This window comes from Nomia melanderi, chromosome 4 (genome assembly GCF_051020985.1).
Source record: "Nomia melanderi isolate GNS246 chromosome 4, iyNomMela1, whole genome shotgun sequence".
Lineage (NCBI taxonomy): Eukaryota > Metazoa > Arthropoda > Insecta > Hymenoptera > Halictidae > Nomia > Nomia melanderi.
The window spans coordinates 19437904-19456107 of NC_135002.1; the positions used below are offsets into that span (position 1 = coordinate 19437904).

Genomic DNA, 18204 nt, shown 5'->3' on the forward strand with positions numbered 1-18204 from the left:
GACGATAACAAACAGCGGTTTCGTGAAATTCTGCGTATCGTCAATCAGAAATTCATTTTTCTGGATAACTGTAAAAGAAAAGTCATAAACAATCTATTTTTTATTAATAATTTCTCAACAAATAGAAAAATTCTTTATCATCTTGCTCAGTTGTACCACAAATGATGTCCCGTCCCTGGCATCTACAAAATCAAAATTTCAAAGAGAAATATTCATAAACCGAATTCATGACATTCGGAATCTCTACATCGCCCCGTAGAAAACTGATATTCTATACAAAAGAAACCGTGTTCGGCTTACTAAGGTCGTTCATTTCCAATTATCCAGGTGCGAGAACTTTTCCCGCCAGGTCTTTCCCACCTGACGGAACGACTTTCGCCCAAGTCGCCTTGGGACAGAAGCTGAGCAAGGAAATTCCACCGTACAGCTACTGGAACATGCAGTTTTACCAGTCGGAAGCTGCGTATGTGCGGTTCGACTACAATATCCCACGTGGTGCCAGTATCGGTGTCTACGCTCGAAGGAACGCACTTCCCACGCACACGCAGTACGATCTCCTGGAGGTGTTGAGTGGTTTCAAAGCCAGGACCACTCGGGCGTCCCATGTTAGTGTTATTGTATGTGCCACTGCCCCATTTTACTTTATTTTTTAGCATTCGTAAACGTCGCGTCCTTTCATGAATTTTCCTATATTTTGGTGTTCGATCTTTCGCATGACATAGTTGAGACTATCCGTACACTGCAAAATATGCTTAATTATTTGCAAAGTAAATCATTCGACGTAACGCTACCTCTTTATACTTCTCATGTTTTCGAAAGGACCATCTAAAAAATCAATTGATCAACGATTAAGAACAGTAAGGAAGAGCGAACTTAAACAAATTCGGTCCTAGATCGAAACTTTGTTAATTTAAACAATAATATCCGTCAACGGCCATGAAAGTAAACACGAAAATAAGTTTCGGATAATTAACGAATATAACGTTAGCTGGCTCTAATACTTCTTATAACAGGTTTCAGATATTATAATCATTTTTAGACCATCTCTAACAAAGTGATCGAGACGATAGTAATGATATAATTAAAAATCTATGAAGAGACAGTTCGGACGAGTTCCTGAAAGCAAAAGATAATTCAGGAGATACTACAATAATACTGTATCATGCATTGATTTGAAATTTGAGATAATTCGAAAACCAAAAAAAGAAAAGAAAACGAAACGTGAAAATTGATGAAATGACTCGATAAAAAATCGTCGTGTATTCGATTCTCAAAATCAACGAATCAAGTTGCTCTTATATATATATAAATTACTGAAATATTTATTTCATATTTTTTTATATTAACAGAGCAATGTATTGGCACAGTAACGATGATCTAGTCACTTTTTTTTTTAATTTTTTCCCTAAAAGCGGAACATACGTAGTTGAATTATCGAAAGTAATTGAATTCGTATAAAAAATATATGAATTTCCGTTGCTGCAGCCTTCGATCAAGAAAGAAGTTATCAATTACATGGAACCTGGTCATTGGTTTCTGTCGTTGTATAACGACGACGGAGATCCACAGGAAGTGTCTTTCATAGCTGTAATCGCCGAAGACATGACGCACAATTGTCCAAACGGTTGCAGCGGTAAAGGTGAATGCCTTCTGGGCCATTGCCAGTGTATCCCTGGTTTCGGGGGTGAGGACTGTAGCGAAAGCGTTTGCCCAGTTCTGTGCAGTCAACGTGGTGAGTTAACGTTAAGTGTAAGAAATGCAAAAATAAAGAGCTCTAGATTTGATTAACACCTTAACGATAAATAACTCGATAACCCAGTACAAGAATTACATCCGAAATAAATAGCCACAAAAAAGATTTTGCATAAACCATAAATTATTTCGAATATGTACTTTTTACATAACTTCGTTATATATCTTGAAAGTAATCGAATTATGTAGACTTCTGAACTTAGCATAAATCACTCTACGATAGTTTGAATACAATAAAATTTATTGGAAGGTGTTCGAAAAAGACTATTATATGAGATATTAATCATTTTCTAAATTACATTACCATAAATTACGATAAAATTAGTAGAATATAAAACTCTTGAGTAAATGTTTCGTTAAAAAAACTATTTCTTGCGCATTCAGTTGCAGCTTGCACTTTTCCTAAGCGCCTGCAATTTTCTTATTAATCTTGAATTAATAAGCCTCACAGCTGTAATAATTGTTGCCATTGTTATTTACGAATGTCTACAGTATATCTATTTGGTATTTCTGAATTGTAGGAGAATACATAAACGGAGAGTGCCAATGCAACCCCGGTTGGAAAGGGAAAGAATGCTCGTTGAGACATGACGAATGCGAAGTACCCGATTGTAACGGGCATGGTCATTGCACTAATGGGAAATGCAATTGCGTGCGCGGCTACAAAGGAAAGTATTGCGAGGAAGTGGACTGTCCCCATCCCACCTGCTCCGGCCACGGTTTCTGCGCGGACGGCACGTGTATTTGTAAAAAGGGGTGGAAAGGACCCGATTGCAGTCAAATGGACAAGGAGGCACTTCAGTGTCTGCCGGACTGCAGCAGACATGGAAACTTCGATCTTGAAACTCAGACATGTCTCTGTGAGCCAATGTGGTCTGGCGATGACTGTTCGAAAGGTAACGACCCTTATCGATATTTCCTGCTCTGCTAGAATTCTACACTAAAAGACTTTAATGAAAGATTAAATAAATCGCGAGAATTCTACATTAAAAGACTTAAAGACTTAAAAGACTATAAAGAGATCTTTGTTTATTTATTTTACGCTAGTAATCTGTCACTTCGACACTCGAAGGTATATTTGACTGCAGAAGATATGTATAGGAAAATTTTCGAGGAAACAGGAACAATGATTAATCAAATGAATCAATTCTTGAAAGCAGATCGTTAACATATTAATTTCACAGCTTTTATTCTTAATTATATTATACAAGGATATTAAAAGAAACAATATTTTTAGTCATATATATATATTTACTGTATCAAATCATTCACTATTACCGAAGATTCACTTTCAATTAGTATTCTTCTTTCTAGGTTCCATACCAGTAACCCTTTCCATTCCTTAAAGCTTCTTGTGCGCCGAAAAAACACTTGTGTTATTCCCAACAACCATTCATTCAATAAAAATCTAATTTCTGTGGGTGAAGTTAATTGCTTTTCCCTTGATTTGCTGTTTGCAGCAACTAACGTTTACAAGTATATACAATCAGAGATACGTATTTCGAATGTGTAAGTCACAATGTTCCGTCCTCCTTTTTAGAACTATGCGATTTAGACTGTGGCCCTCACGGCCATTGCGTCGACAACGCTTGCGACTGTCTACCAGGTTGGTCTGGTGATCTGTGCAATCTGAAACAGTGCGATCCACGTTGCAACGAGCATGGCCAATGCAAGAATGGAACCTGCTTGTGCGTGACCGGCTGGAATGGTAAGCACTGCACCATGGAAGGTTGCCCGAATTCCTGTTCCGGGCACGGCCAGTGCAGAGTCGGCAACGATGGCCAGTGGGAGTGCCGATGCTACGACGGCTGGGATGGCAAGGATTGCAATGTGCTCCTTGAACAGAATTGCAACGACGGAAGAGACAATGACAAAGGTATAGAGCACATGGTACACTGCAATTCCATTCTGAACTTCCGTATACAAGACGCGTCACATTTTCTATCTACCAAAACATGTTGTTACCTACAACTTCACTAGCAACGAGATATCTTGTTTATTTCTCAAGAATGAAAAGGGTAATACACAATAAAAATAGGAAAGGATAACATGGGAAGGCTAGGTAAAGAAGAAGTCATAATAACAAAGCTGGAATGAACAATTACTTTTAACTAACTGTTACTTGAAATATTTACCAACTGTTCTATATACTATTATTTTAAGTACGGTGCATTGAAAACAAAGGCACCACTTCTGCTTGACTTTGCATTATTCTCGATAAAATTGCTCATCGTAGAAACTATAATAATTACATTGTTATTCATTTGTTCGTATACCAGAATTATCAAGCCTAAACACGAAACTATACAATTAATCTTTGAGTTCATAAAAATTCTTCAGTTTACGGGGAATTTCCAATCGATCACCGCACCCTATAAATGAATCAGAATCGTCAAATGAAGCAGCGACGATTCTTTCCGCGAGCAATTCGTCTAAACTCGCAATAACGTGTTTCCAGACGGTCTCATTGATTGCGCGGATCCGGAATGTTGCTCGTATCATACATGTCGTAGCAGTCAGCTTTGCGTGTCGGCACCCAAGCCGATCGATATACTTCTGCGAAAGCAGCCGCCGGCCATCACCGCCTCGTTCTTCGAGAGGATGAAATTCTTAATCGACGAGGGCAGTCTGCAAAACTACGCGCGCCAGGAGACCTTCAACGAGAGGTGAGTTACACGTCGACGGCATGGTCCACATGCGAGATTCACCTAAGCGGTTAATACCGTTCAGCGACGAACGGCTCCGAGGTATCGCGACGATCGTTGGAAAACACAAGAAAAAAAAAAAGAAAACGGTCGGACGAGAGAACGATCCGTACGCGATCTTAACGTCGTCCGAAACATATGTCCGTGTCCCGACTTTGATGTTACGTGCAGTCTCTTTTACATGTGTTGAACAAGAAACACAAGTCCGTTTACAGAAACAGAAACCTGCCAGTTACAGACATACGATATACTATGACCGTTACAAACGGTCTCTGTTCGGGAATAATGCGTGTCTTGTGGGGACGGCTAAAGATTCTTCGAGGATATCGTTGTCCTCGGTGATTCGTGAATTATTAAATTTGTTTCCGCGCGGGGATGATCAATCGCGGCTAGACGCGCCGTTTGGAATACGGAAACGCGTACGAAACCGTGAGAGCTCGCGGGAATCTCTAGCTGCCCCGACGTGAACAAGACACGCGTATACATGACACGGTGTTCCATGAAATATGGCCTAGTCGAGGGTAAATTAGCGATGAAAAATCTAATGATAAAATTCGAAACTGAATAGACAAGTGTTTAGTCTGTTTATTGCTATCGATTTGTTACTACTACTCAGTATTTACTTGGGATGAAAATAATAGGAATTTTCAAGATCCGTTGCTCTCATGCGGAACTTGAAGATTTAGAAAGAAACAATGATTTTATAGAAACGAATGAGATCTAACACCCTCGTGTATTATTATATTTTATTACTATTGGTAAGAAATGAAAAAATCGCGGCCACCTTTCACGACACACCCCATACACTTCGTCCATATATGATATACAAGACACGAAGACGTATACATAGATATGATATATTCTCTGCGTTGTTGTGACCCGTGTGAAATCACATCCCAAAAGTTTTCTACATATGTTTGTATGTACGTGTGCGCGAGCGTGTGCCCTGCACTGAACCCTCTCGTCTCCATTTCTATCTCACTATCATTCTCTTCTAACTTTTCTTCTTCGTCTTTATCGCTATACTTCTGATATTATCGATCTCATGTTGCATATATTATAATATATATGTATATATATTGTATGAATTGTATACTATATATTATAATATATATTTTGCGTATCAACAGCGCCCATATATTCTTCTTCCTCTCTCACGTGTCCGTCCGAGTGCAGCTTGCGTGAATGTGTGATTCCATGTTCGAGCCTCGAGCTTTGCGCCCATCACACCGATTAGGAAGGGAATAATGGCTACTGGATCGCGCAACGATTCTCGATATCTACATTTTTTTCCGAATTTTTCCTGATAATTAATCCGTTACGTTCGCCTCTCCCATGATCCTCTTGGAAATCCATTTATCAACCGCAGAACGACACTGCAGGATCACTTGCAATTCCAAAAGACTTCAACATGTTCTGTGAACACACCAATGAACAGTAAAAAATGTAAATACAATATTCTTTCTTGTAGTAGTTTGTTGGATAATAAGAGAAGAAGAACATTTGATATTACTTCGATTAAAATATTAAATACATAGATGCATGTGTCGTTCCAAAGTCAGGGAAAGATGATTCGAATGAACATCAATTTTACTGGTCTCGATGAAAAATATTTGATCAAAATAATAATTCTCTTTATTCATGAGCCACGTAAATTTTGTTTAAATAAAATCGAAATTAATACTGATTTATTGTAATGCGATTAAAACAAAATCACAATTAATATGTAAGAAAATATTCACTCATAGAAACAGCAAAATCGGTATTTGTACACTGCACAAAACTTCTACACATTGAAGAACGTAACTTCTTTTATTCTCTATTTATAATTCTATTATCTGCTGTATTCCGTAATATTTATATTCTTGTCTTAAAGATTTCCCAGTACATTATACGAAATCGATAAATGGAGAAAAATGATTATTCTGCTAAAACTGTTTCTCCATAATTTACGTGTGCGGATAATTTACACAACAACAGTTAATTCCTTTCACTCAGCACTTCTTACGATAGGTACTTTTCTATTCCGCTCCATTCTTCCCAATTTATTCTTTCCAATCCTGTTTTAGTCATTCTTTCTCTTTCTCTCTCTCTATCGCACGCGGACGCTATCTCTAGCGCGCAGACTTTCTTTCTCTCTCATTCTTTCTCTATCTCTTACTCTCTCTTTCTCTTTCGTTCTCTCATTCTCTCTCTATCTCTCTCTCTTTCTCTCTTTCTCTCTTTCTTTCTTTCTCTCTCTTTCTCTCTCTCTCTCTCTCTCTCTCTTTCTCTCTCTCTCTCTCTCTCTCTCTCTCTCTCTCTCTTTCTGTCTCTCTCTCTTTCTGTTTTTCTTTCTCTCTTTTCCGTCTAATTTTGCCTTTAATCACATCATTTTAACTCGGCTCTGTTTTATCCGTGCTGCCCGGTCAGTATGTTCTGGAATCACTTCAATACAAGGTAAGAAAGCCACTAACCGTCGAGCAAGCTCGACTAAAGTGAAAATGAAACCGGTTGCGAATTCCGTTTGCCCGTAGAGTGTAAGGCGGTTAAATAGCTGCTGCTGTTTCACCATATTTTCGTGCATATTTGATATATCATGTGTAACAATGCATCCTGCATCCGAAACTGCGATCGGTTGCCCGCGCCCGTTCCAATTGTATTCGAGGCAGAGCCTCTTCACGAATTGCCGGCACTTTCCTCGCCACCGAAAGTTGTGTCGACAACACGGAAGGACCTCCCTCGAAAACTGCAATGCGGCGTGCGACCAAACTCTCGCTCTCTCTCTCTCTCTCTCTCTATCTCTCTCTCCTCCATCGAGCTCTCTCACCCTCACACACCCACCTTCTCCCCTTCACCATTGTTCGACTCTTTCTCGTTGCATGGTTTGGTTACCTTATTATTCCTACGTTGTCTTTCGTGCCTTTTAAGTTGAGCTTCTGACTTTGTGTTATTTGTGTATATGTGTATATCTATATATCTATATATTGTACTAGCAATTTATCGTCGACTGATGATTCAGTGCCAAAGAGGCGCTATGGTGTCCTGTGTCATCGATGGAGAAACAACCGTACGTTTCGACGATGATGTTTCAGTATTTCATTCTTGCAGTTGCGTCTGCGCGAGAACAAGAAATTAGGAAATGTAGGGTTTTCGATAGCTAACTGCAGATTTCGAAGGTGTTTTCTTCAGGAAAATTATTCGGACGAGATCAGCGATATTTAGGAAATAGAAAGATAGAAATTGACCGTGCTGACACGATGCGATATTACGACATTGAATATCGTTATATTTAAATATGATTACCATATGTTTAAGCACGAGACTGCGAATGATGAGAAACGTGAATAAGCTCTGATTAGATATACCTCGTAATTAATAACCTGTATCGTTACTCACATTCATTATACCACAATTCAATAATTTTTTATACTTAGTTTCGATAAGAATGGGCTTGAGATGTTTCCATTTTAGAATACTATTGCCACAACTTCAAATTCATTTTTGTTTTTAGCGATTTTATGATCATATGGAAAACAATGATTCTTTACCATCTAAGGCGCGTAGTCAGTGACGGAAAATTGCCATGGTTTAACACTTTGACTGTCAAGTAAATACTCATCGAAGGTCCTATGCAGTCAAAACAGATTTCTTAATAAAGCAGAAACTGAGAAGTCAAGAATATACAATAAAATTTGGTTTGTTCGATACGTTACCAAGTAAAATTAATGTTTAAGTTTATATAAAAAATGGCGTCACCGAAATTTGGGTGACGTGGCAGTTAAAGTGTTAACCCCTTGCCCTATGATTTATTCCTTAACTACGATCGATACAACTGCTTTATCGTTAATACTTTATTAGGAAAAGAAAAACTTCTGCTGTTTATTCTGTCTACGTTTACTCCAAATGGTAACGATTTATAATGGATAACTAATATTTTATTCCAATTCTACAAATATGAATAACACTTAGATTTGTCAAATTCAGTTGAAAATTTTCGTCGCGAGTCTTACGCGATATTGTAGGTCAAGGGGTTAATGAAGGTAATGCAAAAGAACCGACTAAAATTGACAATGATTCTGTTTATTGGCATCGATGAAAAATAATCGAAGTAAAATTGACACGAGTATCGGGGTGGGGGGTCGCTAATCCTCCCAGAATCTGTTGGACTATCAGTGCACCATACTTACGAAAACGTTTAATACTCGTCAACTATAATCACCTCTTTAGCACTGAAACTAGGTCGACTAAATTCTACCACGAGTTGCAGAGTTTCATTCTGAGACATAGCCGGTACCGTACACGCACGGAATATCGATTGATCGAACGAAAAGACGGCGTCACGTCGAACGAATAAAGAGACGCTGGCTGCAAAACTTGAAATCGTTTCCAGTTCATCGGCCTGTTTGATCAAACTTCCGTTGGTACTCGACGTGACGGCGTGTTTTCGTTCCACAAGACTTTTACTTTGAATACACTGTAAAACGACTTGAGAACGAAGAGTAATACTATCGTAGATTGGACTTAGATTAGATGATAGCAGTTGCCTTGTTGTTAAAGTACGGAGCGACGACATTGGCATTTACAAGGCTAGACGTTTTAAATACTGCAGCCTGGTACTAAACAAGAATACGGAACAGCCAAGAATGAAAGAACAGTATTCGTTTGTCAAATGAAACAATGATTCCAAAATTGCTTGTTCATTCGGGCCGATCGTGATCAATTATGAAAGCAATTTTTCCTTCGTATATAATATTCTTCTTATATCTTAAACAACATCACATAGTCAAAGAGGATCAATTCATTCAATACGCAGTTTTCGTTATCCTTTAAATTTAATTTTTCTTCGATTTTCCTGCTAAAAATATGACTCAAGAATTCTGAAGTGCAACATAATAAACAACATCAAAGCTTAACCCTAAAGCGAACGAATGTTCTTTATGGTATACGAAAACCTTCAGTAAATAAAGCCAAATTATATGTCGAATGCTTAAATAATAGAGAGAAAGAAATTATATACTGATCTTTTGCTGTTTTGCTAATTAAATCATTTGTTTACAACTGGGTATGCCAAATATCAAAGTTTGATCTTGTCTAAATGTCGACATTCGTCCTCAAAGGGTTAAATATAAACGATTTATCAAGTCTTATTAAGAGTCTGAAGATACGAAAAAATAATGAAGAGGGTATTGAACCGATAGGGTGAGCTACCAGGCCTTGTAAACGACTATTCGCTCGCCCATACTTTAACGTACGACCGAGCACAGTGGAAAACCAATCACACTAGTTCGTAATGTAGATGTATTTGCCAGATGATTAACGCTATTTTTTCCTAACAGCCGATCAGCTGTTGTTCGTGGCCGTGTTGTCACGCATCTCGGTACCGGTTTAATGGGGGTGCGCGTTAGCACCAGCACACCGTTGGAAGGTTTTACCCTGACAAGAGACGACGGCTGGTTCGACCTGCTGGTGAATGGCGGTGGTGCTGTTACCCTGCAATTTGGCAGGTCACCCTTCAAACCGCAAAGTCACATTGTCTTTGTACCATGGAATGAGGTAGAGTCATGCTTAATAATTTACCAACTATCAAGATGATAAGAGCCGGATTCGAACGGAAGTGTCTAAGTACTAAATCTCGAATCGAGTATTTTTAACCCTTTAGCACTCGAGAGGTGACTCTCAGTCACCACTTGATTTGATACAGCAAAACTATGAACTTGAATACTTAGTATTCTAAATGAAACTTTGTATTGCCACGTAAAATATTTCAATAAAATATCTTTGTTGCTTAATTTATCTGTGAATTATCATTAAATTAGTTTCAAACAATGTCGTCTATATCTCGTCGGAAAATATTGAATATTTGTAGTGAAAAACTTTCGAGTGCAAAGGGTTAATTGTACAATCGAGTAATTGGTCTTTTAAAATAAAAGGTGAATGGACCGATGTTTGTTCATTCGAATAATAAAACGAGTATACTTCTACTATATATTATTCTAACAAAATGTTGTTTTTCCGCGAATCTGAACTGTGGGTCTTCGCGTCTCTCTACTAATTTTTGTTGTAATTCGTGATAATATCATATATGATATCGTATCAAACTACGTTTAAATGAAGCAACTTGATACAAAATTTAGAGTGAAAACCCGTGAACGCTTCGGATTAAAATCGTAACGGACATAACAAAATATTTCTTCATTGAAGGTGGTGATTATTGACAAAATCGTAATGAGTACTGGCGAAGAGAAGCAACCGACGCACATCCCCTACGCCTGCGCCGCACACGATTATGATTTGATGAAACCAGTTGTACTGGCTACATGGAAGCACGGTTTCCAAGGAGCGTGTCCCGACAAGAGTGCCATTTTGGCAGAATCCCAAGTGATCCAAGAAAGCCTACAGATTCCTGGCACGGGATTGAATCTTGTTTACCACAGTTCCAGAGCTGCTGGTTATCTGTCCACGATACAGCTGCAACTGACCCCGGAAGATATACCGTCGACCCTCAATTTAATCCATTTAAGGATCACTATTGAGGGCATTCTATTCGAGAAAACATTCGAAGCAGATCCAGTGATAAAGTTCACTTACGCATGGAACAGACTAAACGTGTACAGGCAACGAGTTTACGGTGTTACCACTGCTATGGTGAAGGTGGGGTACGAGTACAGCGACTGCAAGGACATTATCTGGGACGTGCAAACGACCAAACTCAGCGGTCACGATATGTCCATCTCCGAAGTTGGCGGCTGGAATCTCGATATACATCATAGATACAACTTCCACGAAGGTATCTTGCAAAAGGGAGACGGCTCAAATATCTACTTGAAACAGAAACCCAGGGTCATTCTTACCACCATGGGAGATGGACATCAGCGACCTCTAGACTGTTACGACTGCGACGGGCAAGCTTCGAAACAACGCCTTCTTGCACCGGTTGCTCTTGCTACAGCACCTGATGGCTCCATCTTCGTAGGTGATTTTAACCTTGTGAGGAAGATCCTCGTCGACGGCACTGTTAGAACTGTTGTTAGACTGAAGTAAGTTTCTCGTACAACGGCTGGTTATTTCGTTTAACCCTTTGCACTTGGAAGTTTCCCACTAGAAATGTTTAACATTTTTTAACGAGGCGAAGACGATATTCCTTGAGACTAACTCAAAGGGAAATTACAAGTACATTGTGGAGCTGTTTTATTCGATTATTTCAGGTATCGAGGCATTATACAAAGTTCAGCATTAAATATCAGATTTTATTGTTTTACCGCGTCAAATCAAATGGTGACTGAAAGTCGCCTTCTGAGTGCAAAGGGTTAAAATATACTTTGCTATTCTATTAACTTCCAGAAATTCTCTATCACTGTTACGCATTTCATGTATTAATTGTGGAATTCTGCATTTCATTGAACTCTACATTATTCTTTTGCAGCGCAACGAGGGTTTCCTACCGTTATCATATTGCTCTGAGTCCATTAGACGGTTCGCTCTACATTTCCGACCCAGAGTCCCATCAGATTATACGAATCCGCGACACGAACGACTACACCGATCCTGACCATAACTGGGAAACGGTGGTTGGTTCCGGGGAGAGATGTCTTCCGGGTGATGAAGCTCATTGCGGCGATTTTGCGTTAGCTAGGGATGCTAAACTCGCGTATCCCAAAGGTGTCGCGGTCTCGGCTGACAACGTTCTGTACTTCGCTGACGGTACTAACATCAGAATGGTGGATCGAGACGGTATCATCACTACAGTGATCGGCAATCACATGCATAAATCGCATTGGAAACCTATCCCTTGTGAGGGTACCTTGAACGTGGAAGAGGTTCACCTACGTTGGCCCACAGAATTGGCGATCAATCCCCTTGACAACTCGTTGCATATGATCGACGATCATATGGTGCTTCAGCTGGCTCCGGATGGCCGAGTGAAGGTTGTCGCCGGACGCCCGCTTCACTGTGCTTCGCCATCTTCGTCCTTCGATACTGAACTCGCGACGCACGCTACCCTGGTCATGCCTCAAAGCATCGCTTTTGGACCGTCTGGGAACCTTTACATCGCGGAAAGCGATTCTCAGAGGATAAATAGAGTGAGGGTGATCGGCACTGACGGTAAAATTTCTCCATATGCTGGAGCAGAGTCAAAATGCAATTGTCTAGAACGTGGTTGCGATTGTTTCGAGGCTGATCATTTCCTGGCTTCTACCTCAAAATTCAATACTATATCAGCAGTAGCTGTTTCTCCTGACGGTGTAGTCCACATTGGTGACCAGGCGAATTATAGAATCCGATCAGTAACTGCTAGCATTCCTGATGCGAGTGGTGCCAGAGAATACGAGATCTATTCGCCAGACACTCAGGAAGTATACGTGTTCAACAGATTTGGACAGCACGTGGCTACCAAGAACATCTTGACCGGCGAGACTGTTTACCAGTTCACTTACAACGTGAATACTAGCAATGGCAAGCTTAGCACGGTGACAGACACTGCTGGAAACAAAGTGTTCCTGTTAAGAGATTACAGTAGCCAGGTGAACTCGATCGAGAATACGAAGGGACAAAAGTGTAGACTTAGGATGTCCAGGATGAAGATGCTTCACGAATTGAGCACACCCGATAATTATAACGTGACGTTCGATTATCATGGCCCGACTGGCTTGTTGAAGACTAAATTAGACAGTACTGGCAGGAGCTACGTGTATAATTACGATGAATTCGGTAGATTAACCAGCGCAGTCACCCCTACAGGGAAAGTGATCAGTCTGACCTTTGATCTCAGCCTAAAGGGAGCAGTGGTTAAGGTTGGCCAGAATAACAGGAAGCCTATATCGATGTTGATTAAAGGGTCTTCGGTGGTTACGAAAGTGGGAGAGGCTGAACAGAGGACCACGGTTTTGGCCGATGGTTCCGTCGGCCAGATGACACCATGGGCTCACATGATTAATACCGACACTATGCCATACACTGTTCTAGCTGAGATCGAGCCGCTGCTGGAAGAAAGTTATCCTGTACCGGCTAAACAGAGGACAGAAATTGCTGGCGATCTTGCAAACAGGTTTGAATGGCGATACTTCCTTCGAAAGCTTCCGGGCAATAAGTACAGAGGAAATTCGAAGTCAGTCGCGCAAGTTGGTAGAAAACTCCGTGTTAATGGGGACATTCTCCTATCTCTCGAGTATGATAGAGAGACCAACAGCGTCGGAGTTTTCTTAGAAGATGTGGAACTCTTGAATGTTACTTCCGACAGAACGGCGAGACCGATCAAATGGGGCCCAAGAAACGGTATGTTTGCTGCCGTAGAACTGGAGTACGATAGATTCAGTAGACTGATCAACTGGATTTGGGGAGACATTAGTGAAACCTACGGCTTCGACAGAGCTGGTCGATTGTACGAAATCAAATACAGCGACGGTACGTCGATGGTCTACGCGTTCAAGGACATGTTCAGCAGCCTTCCGTTGAAAGTGACGACACCGAGAGGCAGCGATTATCTGCTGCAGTATGATGAAGCTGGCGCGTTACAATCGTTGACCACTCCGAGAGGACACATCCACGCGTTCTCGCTGCAGACTTCCTTAGGATTCTACAAGTACCAATATTACTCGCCGATGAATAGACATCCGTATGAAATTCTGTATAACGATGATGGACAGATTCTGGCCAAGGTGTATCCACATCAGAGCGGCAAGGTTGCTTATGTTTATGATCACACTGGAAAATTGGAAACTACTCTTGCTGGTGAGTATTATCGTCGAATTATTATATATTATTGACCCTTTACATCAGTGTTTCCCAACGGAACAGGGGGGACAATTTGATTTTTAAGGAGGGCAATTTGAAATTTGAAATATCACTTTTTCAAATATTTCACAATATTTACGCACGTTAGCAAAATAAAAAATATTATAATATAATATTAAAAATTGTATATATGTTACATATGGGGCATAAGAATTTTAGAAAGGTTTAGGTGGGGCATTGCAAAAAAAAAGGTTGGGAAACACTGCTTCACATCATTATGTTTTCATTTATATTATTATTACGTTTACATATCATTTATGTTTGAAGTATATTCTAAAAAGTCGAATTGTCAGTCAGTTGTATTCTTACTCGTTTAAAATTCATTACTTTTTACAGTTGAAATTCTCCGTTTTATGTACGTGACATTTTTTAACGTGACATCAATTTATCTTCAGGACTGTCTTCGATCCACTATACGTACCAAGAAACAACCAGCCTGGTTCACAGCATTGATATCAATGAACCGAACTTCGAAATGCGGATCGAGTACAAATATCACGCTGGCATTGTTAAGGACGAGAAGATCAAGTTTGGCAGCAAGAGTGGTTTGGACAACGCTCGTTATCGTTATCAATACGACGGTAACGCTCGAATATCTGGTATCGAAGTGGACATCAATGGAAAACAGCTTCCTCAATCACGACTCAAATACAACCAAAATCTGGGAACATTGGAGGGTGTCGGTGATTTGAGGATCTACAGGAATTTGTTCAACCGATCAGTTATGCAAGACAGTAGCAAACAATTCTATACGGTGACAGACTACGACGGCCATGGCAGGACAAAGACGGTGCTGATGAATATCCGAGCGCTGGATGTGTTCCGTATGGAACTCGAATACGACAATCGAAATCGTATCAAGATGCGGAAACTGACCATCGGAGATGACTCCAAGATAGAAAAGATAACGTACAACGCGGACGGCCATGTGCTAGAAGTGGCAGACACCGAAAACAACTGGCAGTATGCGTACGATGAAAACGGTAATGTGATCGGTGTGACGGAGCATAATGAGAAAATAGCGTTAGGGTACGACAGCGGTGATCGCGTTGTCCAATATGGCGATGTCGAGTTTAATTCTTACGATGCACGGGGCTTTGTTGTTATTCGTGGAGAACACAAGTACAGGTTTGTTTTATTTACTTCTTTTGAAGCGTAACATAGTAGCTGTCCGATGAATTCGAATAATAATCATTGTTTCATTATTTAGGTACAACTCACGCGGTCAACTGATCCATGCATCGGAGCACAAGAAGTTCCAGATATGGTACTTCTATGATGACCGCGGGCGGTTGGTGGCTTGGAACGACGACCGCGAGAACATTACGCAATTCTTCTACGCCAATCCAAAGACACCTGACCTGATCACGCACGTCCATTTCCCGAAATCGGCGAAAACATTCCGATTCCTGTATGATTCCCGCAATTTCTTGATAACAGTGGAGACGTCCGAGCAAAGGTTCTACGTCGCGACGGATCAGAACGGTTCACCGTTAGCATTATTCGACACTAACGGAAACTTGATCAAGGAAATGAGACGAACACCGTTCGGCAAGATCATCAAAGACACCAATCCTGACTTCTACCTACCCATCGATTTCCACGGTGGTTTGTTAGACCCCAACACTAAACTGGTCTACCTGAATAAAAGATTGTACGATCCCACGGTTGGCCAATGGATGACGCCAGCTTGGGAGCAAATGGCCAACGAACTGACCACCCCGACAGACATTTTCATCTATCGTTTCCGGAACAACGATCCGATCAATTTCAAACAGAATGTCGAATACATGACCGATCTTGGTAGCTGGTTGAAACTCTACGGCTACGATATCTCCGCTATGCTCGGCTCTGAGTACATGAAGAAGATGGTGTATCAACCGAGCGCTACAATCACGTCTCCACAGTTGACGCCAGACTTCGGAGTGATGTCCGGACTGCAGTGCATCGTGGACCGAGTGCACGAGAAGTTCTCCGATTTAGGCTTTGTTCCCAAACCGTTGCTGAAATTGGAGCCTAAAACAAGGAACCTCCTTCCTCGAGTAGCTCATCGTCGCGCCGTTTTCGGAGAAGGTATTCTGGTGTCCCGAGTCGGCGGCCGAGCGCTAGTGAGCGTTGTGGATGGCGTCAACAGCGTTGTCCAAGACGTAGTGACTTCTGTGTTCAATAATTCGTACTTCCTCCCGCTTCACTTCAGTGTTCACGACCAAGACGTGTTCTATTTCGTAAAGGACAACGCTTTGAAGATCCGCGACGACACCGAAGAGCTGCGTCGACTCGGTGGAATGTTCAACGTGTCTACGCACGAGACAACGGAACATGGAGCCGGCACCTGGAAGGAATTGAGACTTCATAATCCAGACGCTGCGGTGGTGATCAAATATGGAGCGGATCCTGAGCAAGAAAGACATAGAATATTAAAGCACGCTCACAAGAGAGCAGTAGAGAGGGCTTGGGAGATCGAGAAGCAGCTGGTAATGGCCGGCTTCCAAGGTAGGGGAGATTGGTCGAAGGAGGAGAAGGACGAACTGATCAGTCGGGGTACAGTGAACGGTTACGAAGGTGTAGACATTCACAGTGTCCATAGATATCCTCAGTTAGCCGACGATCCCGGTAACGTCGCGTTCACCAGGGACACGAAAAGGAAACGGCGGAAGAGCGGGAACAGGCGCAACAGGATTCACAGGCACGACTCGTGATTCGAGGATGTGACGCGAGATCGTAACGCTATTTGGGACTTGGTTCACGCGCCCACGTGAATTCACGCATCGGACAGACTTACCGAAAGAACAATGAAGAGAGACAAGACTAAACGTTCTTTACCTACAAATCGTGTACGATGGCCGATGGACCCAGCGTATACGGCGTTCACTAAATCCCGAAAACCGTTCTCTCTCTGTTTCTCTTCTCACCGCACTCGTGACCGAGAAAAGAGGAAGAAGGGAAGTGCGTCCGATCGAGTGCTGTTTTTCTTATTTTTCACGTACCAAAACCCCGCTCGGTGTGCCATAATAGCGTTGCTTGTGATTCAACTGTCTATAATCGTTTACCTTTTGACGGCACGATCGGAGGTGTCCGGCGTTGACGCGGCGCAGCGTCACACGGACGCGACGATGGCGCGTCAAAATTGAGCTAGTCACGTTAGTAACGAATCGAGAAAGTAATAAACGGGAAATCCTTGTTACGTGGCGATTAGTTTGTAAATCGATGAAAGAGAGGGGGATAGGACGCGAGGCTCGAGGGACAAACGTGGACTCAAGACGAGCGAGTCGTGTGCAAGAACTTTCAAGGTGCCGTCCGTGATGAAATGACGAGTGCGTGAAAGAGAAAAGGGAGATGTTATACATACAAAAAAAAAAAGAAAGAAACCCTCGTGTTTCGTTCAAAATGTCGAGAACTGGTGTTTCCATGCAACAGGGTCTAGGAGACGTGCGCGTCGCGCACGAACGGGACGCTTCGAGGCCGACGTATCCGGGGCGTTTGCGTTCACGACGAAGCAAAAACGGGGTGTGCGTCAACACCTCGACCGGCGAGTTTAATAGGGAAAAAGAAGCAAGAGAAATAAAACTGAAACAAAAAAAGATACGTCGACAGAGGTGAGAGAGAGAAACAAAAAAAAGCACAGATATACAACAAATATTTTTAACATGATGCAATGGTGTAATAGTGCGAGCCGAGCGACTGTAAATATAGCTACTAATCGTAACTGTAGATAATATATAATATACGAACCGGTAAACTTAAGTGGAAACTGTCGATAATGCTTTTATATATGTATACATGCGCGTTGCGTGTCTCGCGTATTTAAAATACGACGCGTTTTACGTGAAAGATACGCTGGAGACACCCTAGATCTGGGGGGGAAAAAGGGTAAAGGGTAGTAAAGCATGGCGAACATTGGAAAAGTTTTGTAACGGAATTTTTCTTCACTGAAGAGAGAAACTAAATCGAATCGATTGAATGAATTTTTTGG

General features: G+C 41.3%; 1 protein-coding gene across 10 annotated transcripts in view; it reads left to right on the top strand.

The window, feature by feature from the left end:
• Ten-m (teneurin transmembrane protein Ten-m) overlaps positions 1–17289 on the top strand; it is an 887979-nt gene extending 870690 nt beyond the window's left edge. For 7 of the 10 annotated variants that reach the window (XM_031972869.2, XM_031972879.2, XM_076367130.1 and 4 more), the window contains 11 exons: positions 328–617; positions 1486–1732; positions 2274–2648; positions 3293–3628; positions 4211–4418; positions 6870–6896; positions 9776–9992; positions 10641–11476; positions 11863–14168; positions 14627–15359; positions 15442–17289. In XM_031972869.2, coding sequence (XP_031828729.1) covers positions 328–617; positions 1486–1732; positions 2274–2648; positions 3293–3628; positions 4211–4418; positions 6870–6896; positions 9776–9992; positions 10641–11476; positions 11863–14168; positions 14627–15359; positions 15442–16930 — 7064 coding nt within the window. In that variant the 3' untranslated portion in view covers positions 16931–17289. The remainder of the gene's footprint in view (positions 1–327; positions 618–1485; positions 1733–2273; positions 2649–3292; positions 3629–4210; positions 4419–6869; positions 6897–9775; positions 9993–10640; positions 11477–11862; positions 14169–14626; positions 15360–15441) is intronic. The other 3 variants (XM_031972870.2, XM_076367131.1, XM_031972872.2) reach the window with 2 other exon arrangements.
• Positions 17290–18204: the final 915 nt, after the last annotated feature.